Here is a 5,510-nt window from a genome sequence, read left to right as displayed (position 1 = left end):
TGGTAGTTTTCATAAAATAACCTATTTCATATATGTTAGAAAATTAAAAATCTTAAAGAAACACTACACAATTTAAAAAACAGTAATACCGTGTAAGCCGTACTAATATTATAAATATGAAAGTTTGTGAGAATGGATGTTTGTGCCACTTTCACGCAAAAATTACTGAACGGATTTGATGGAACTACAGCAATATACCTTATAAGCATGTGTTATACTTCAGAATAACACATGGACGTTCGTGTAAAATATAAATAATTTGGCTATAATTAACAAAATCTATACTTTTATACTTAGTTATCTACATATATCTATACTAATATAATAAAGAGTTTGTTTCGTTTGACATGCTAAAATGTGAATGTTAGATCAGGTGGAGACGTGAGTCTCATGTGTAGACTTGAGATCACATATGCAAATGTGAAATCATATGGAAGTGAAATAACGAATATTGATCATCAATCAAATCACATTTGTGGACGAAAGACCACACATGTGGAGATCAGGTGTAGATGTAAAATCAGTGTGGACGTGAGATCTCATATGTGGATGTGAACTCGCATGTGTGAATGTGAGAATTGTAAAAAAATAAATAAAAAAATATACATATAATCTTTTATTATATTCCAATTTTTACAAATGCATATGCACAGTATATTACCTATTAAATATTATATTTACATTTTCGGTTATCACAAGTCTAAGTGGAGGAAATATGTTACTCATAATAATTAACAGGCTGTCACCATTCACAGGCCTTTCTCAACATAGTGACCATTTCACTGCAACTTCAACTTCAAGCTTAGCAAAGGAGACAAATTTAAAATGATGCATATTAAATTTTACCTTAAATTCATATATTTTAATATCTTGAACCAAATGAGTAATCAGTGTTTTTCTGTAAAGGCCTTTGCAATGGATGAGCAAGTAATTTTGCTATGCAGTCATGAATTTTAGTAGCATTTTTGGAAACCTCAAATACATATGAATAACCATCATCTAGATTTTGGAGAGCATAATATACTTCCTCACATTTGTACAGAGCACAATCTTCTTCATGTGCATATAATATGTCAATATAAAAATATGGCTGTTTCTTTAAAAAGTTAAAATAAGACTCATCCTCTTCAATCATAGGAATACAATTAGATCTACCATAGAGCACTAGCAGACGCACAATGTAAGGTGGAGGTATGATGCATTCAGACTGCTTGTATTCAGGAATTAGTACTTCTTCTTTTACAATTTCCAAAACTTTGCGAAAGTTAAAATTTTCTGCTTTACTTTCTTCAGGACTAATATAGTCAATGGAATTTATGATTTCTTTTACATTATTAGTAAAATTTTGAAGAAAGCAAGGGTTTTTATCTTTCATTACTATTAGAGCATATTCAGATTTCTTATTGATTGCATGTTTTGAATGTATAAAAAAATCTAGAACACGCTTCAACATATTTATAGGAGTGTAGGTACTTCCATCACCAAGTTTAAAGATTGAATTTTGATCATCATAGCATATATCTAAGCATATTACAATTTTTTCTGGTACATTAACGTTTGGTAAATTAGGCTTTTCAAAGTTAGCTATAACTTGTTGTTGCAATTCACTATAGTCGGTCTCTAAGATGTTTTTAGAGTTAACCACTCTGAAAAGCAAATTTTACACATTAGATAAAATAAGATTAATTAAACAATTGTAATGATTTATTAACATGAAACGTACATAGAATCTTTAGGTTCATCGACATCCGTTGATGTTAATGAAGGCGTATCCATATTATAAGACTGATAGGCAGCTATAAAGTATAAATCTTTCTTTCTTCACTTTCAGTTTAGTTAATAGTTTGTGTCAATATTCAACTTGTAGTAGATTAAAGATTTTAAGAATGAAACAATATAAATAACAAAGCAATATATTTTATTGATGAATTATTACATTTAATCCATTTATTCCTAAAACAACAAAACAAATGTCATATGGTCCTATCCTATGTCTAAATGTCATAGGGATGTCTAAAAATATCGATATTTTTAGACGATACTTAGTTTTTCGATATTGTTTTTAAATCCGACTAACTAAAATATGTACTTGTAGTGATGTATTTTTCAAATGTTATTTGTGTCATCTTAATACATTTTAAAATTCGTTCAATAGTTGAAACTATATATATCGGTATTATTTTATAAAAAAAAGGATATATTTTATAAAAAGGATATATAATTTAAATATTCATTATTTTTTAAATAATTACAAAAATAAGCTTAGAACCGAAATTATACAGATAGCCGATAACATAGACATAACACAATAACATATGGTACTTTTTTTCATAACTGGATATAATATTAACTTGTTTTGAAATAAAATCAAAACTGTAGTATCTAATACTTTTGATAAAACAGAAACCGAATAGGTCTATCTATTCGATGCTTTTAATGATAAATAATTTTAATCTATCGATGTTTAGTGAAATGTCAATGTCAATTACTCATTATGTCGTTCACGGATCTAACCTCTTGGTTTATATTGACAATTTGGTTATGTTTCTCAATATTTAACAGGAAATATTCAAAATAACACAATTAACTGTGTCAAATATTAAAATATGGATTACAAATATGAGCAAACAAGTGAAGTAGAAGCATTAGATTCAATATATTATGGAGATATGCAAAGTAAATTTAAATATTATGTTTATACTTAGTATTTAATTATATATTAAATATGTTATTAATAAAAAGCATATTGCAAATATTATTATAAATATATTTTAGTTTTTCAGGCCGAACCAGTACATAAATTTGGCATAGGTATAAAGTCTGAAGAATATGACGAAGGCGAAGGATTAGCTTGTCAGTTAATATTTACATATACGCCAAAATATCCTGAAGAATTACCAATCCTCGAAATAGACACTGATGAAAGTTTTGATGAAATAGTTGATAAAGATGAACTCTATAAGCATCTTATGGAACAAGTAAATGTTATTTTTGATCTAACTTGTTGTTATGTAGACTTACACTGTTTGCATTGTATTTTATAACAGGGTAGCCCTATGGAATTTGGGTTTAAGAGACTCCATTCCTTTCTACAAATTTTTCGAGATATTCTACAGATATTATATTCAAGATATTTCATGTTGAGTGGTGAAACTCTTTTGTTACTAGAACATGTTTGATTATTGTGTATGTTTTGATTTGTTTTAAGTGTGAGGAAATAAACATATTTAATTCTCCCTGTCGCGTTTACAGTAAAGTGCTGTGCCACAGCACTGTGACAGCTAAAATTTTAAAATAAATAGTCAAATTATTCATAGTATACATAAATATTATACATTATTTAATACTTTTTGATGCCATATTTTCCTTCTAAATAAAAGAAGTATATGTTCTCAGGGTCAGGAAAATCTAGGCATGGTAATGGTGTTTACATTAGTGTCAGCAGGTCAAGAGTGGCTCAATGAAAAATGGGACAGTATAAAGAAAGAAAAAGAAGAAAAAATATTAGCTAAAAAGAAGGCAGAAGAGGAGGCCGAATTGGTAAACATAGATTAATTGTGTCAAGTTAATGCTATAATAACCTTATTAAAATATTTACTGACAGATACTTTAAATTACTAAGCCTGTTTGTTTTACTTGGCAAAATTATATAATCTTTGCAAAATTATTTTTAGCTTTTTAGTTCATTCTTTGAAGTTTTTCATTTATTTTCTCAAATCTTACAAAATATTTGGGAAGAGCTCCTTTAAATATCAATTTTCTCTACTAGATTAGATTCTAGTATATTATTTTTTGTGAAAATGTAACATTAGTGTAAACTTGCAGAAAAGGTTTGAAGGGACAAGAGTTACAGTGGAATCATTTCTAGCGTGGAGAAAACAATTTGAGATTGAAATGGGTATTCCAGCAAAGAGGGAAAAGGAGTCCAAAGATAAAACTAAATTAACAGGAAAAGAATTGTTCTTAAGGGATATTACTCTAAATGAGTCTGATCTCAAATTCCTTGAAGATGGTTAGTACACATGAAATTTACTTTTAATTAATATTAATTAGTTACTTCTGATTACTTCTGATGACTATTAAAATACTATTTTTCAATTATTTATTTGTGAACATGGTCATGGCTGCTGTCCCTACTTAGGGGACATAATTATTTTTACTTTGATAAAAGGGCAATGTGCATGATTGAATTCTGCCACTAAGTACACAATGTCTCAAAAATTGGACTTTGAGTGGAGAACAGAGAGCCTTAACATTAGGTTCCTTCTATCTATGCCGCTATATTTACATAATGTTACAATCATTGTTTGCAACTTGGTAAAAAAAAACACCAAAATCTTTTTAGGTGATGCTGTTAAAGTAGATGAATCATTATTCCAAGACCTTGATGACCTTGAAATTTCTGATGAGGATGATGAAGATGATGAGGATTATGTTCCCGGACAGAGTAGCAACAGTGATTAAAAAGAAATATACTTTTAATAAAATATGCATTAGCTCAATGTCTGCCTCCACTTTAAAGTTGTTGGTGAATATATATTTTTTTTTAAATCTAAATCATTTAATCCCTGCATTAAGTAAAGGGACAGTTGTTCACATTGTTATGAATAAGTTTCTTGTACATGATTGTATTACACTGTATGTCAAACTTTTTTGCTAATGAGAAAAATAAAAAAAATACTTAAGAAAACACTCAAAATAGAGCACTGGTTTTTTTTTACTTTTAAAGTAAACAAGTACTCTGAACACACTAGTACAAACGTGACGTAGTAGGCATAGTTCATATGTAGGTAGGCATTAGAAGTGTGATGTAATGAGTGTAGGCATAACAGCATAATCTTCTTATATTCCAGTAAAAGACATCAGCCTGTCCAGAATTAGTCCCTTCAGTTGATTTCTAGAACGCACTATGAACGCTGCACTAGATGATCCTCACATTTCCATACATTAAATGATCCTATAATTTCAAATTGATGTCGGTGTCGGACATACCGAGCACCGAGTTCCTCATTCTGCAACGACACCCTCACACACCCGTCCGGTGAATCCGTTTTTTTCTTTTATATTTTTCCAAATAAATACTTGTTTGATCACTTAAACTACACACACATACATCATTAAAATATTTCAAGTACAGTATGGTCAACAAGTTGTGACCGCACTAAAGTTAGGTTTTCTGAACTTTTGCGCATTTGTTCACTCGAGAATAATTTTGAATTGAGGGCTAATGAATTATAATATATTGCTATATTATTGAAAATGGAAGTCTACTAAGAAAAAATGTATTAAAATGTTTTAAATTGCAAGTTATACTTAAATTTAATACTAAAACGTCAAAAATTGTAAGGATATTAAAATTCAGATTTTGGTAAACAATTTTTAAAAATAGCCAGATAAATATTTAAATGTATTGCGCATTTAAATCTTTATCTACTATCTTTTTTGTTTATAGTTACTATATTCGTTTGTTAGTGGATATTGCCGAGCCACAAGGCAATTTAAATTACAGG

The 5,510-nt window shown here is 28.9% G+C and overlaps 2 protein-coding genes across 3 annotated transcripts; one reads left to right on the top strand and one right to left on the bottom strand.

Annotated features, from left to right (window-relative positions):
* Positions 1–601: 601 nt before the first annotated feature.
* On the bottom strand, positions 602–1,991 carry LOC146530756 (BRISC and BRCA1-A complex member 1-like). The gene is made up of 2 exons (XM_085198927.1): positions 1,724–1,991; positions 602–1,646 (listed from the first exon to the last, which is right to left on the bottom strand). Exons 1-2 carry the CDS (start codon positions 1,774–1,776, stop codon positions 863–865), a joined length of 837 nt encoding a protein of 278 aa, XP_085055053.1. The 5' UTR covers positions 1,777–1,991; the 3' UTR covers positions 602–862.
* A 490-nt stretch (positions 1,992–2,481) lies between these two features.
* Positions 2,482–4,703, top strand: LOC146530755 (RWD domain-containing protein 1-like). Of its 2 annotated transcripts, none has more exons than XM_085199144.1 (5): positions 2,482–2,676; positions 2,776–2,978; positions 3,397–3,540; positions 3,826–4,012; positions 4,346–4,703. In XM_085199144.1, exons 1-5 carry the CDS (start codon positions 2,607–2,609, stop codon positions 4,462–4,464), a joined length of 723 nt encoding a protein of 240 aa, XP_085055270.1. In that variant the 5' UTR covers positions 2,482–2,606; the 3' UTR covers positions 4,465–4,703. The 2 variants fall into 2 exon arrangements, with proteins under 2 accessions (XP_085055270.1, XP_085055271.1); XM_085199145.1 differs by having other exon boundaries at positions 2,487–2,676; positions 2,784–2,978.
* Positions 4,704–5,510: the final 807 nt, after the last annotated feature.

This window comes from Heliconius melpomene, chromosome 16 (assembly GCF_056956725.1).
Source record: "Heliconius melpomene rosina isolate 202511_hmr_F chromosome 16, ASM5695672v1, whole genome shotgun sequence".
Taxonomy (NCBI): Eukaryota; Metazoa; Arthropoda; class Insecta; order Lepidoptera; family Nymphalidae; genus Heliconius; species Heliconius melpomene.
Note: the sequence above shows the minus strand (reverse complement) of the source record. Positions and strands in the feature narration are given on the sequence as shown.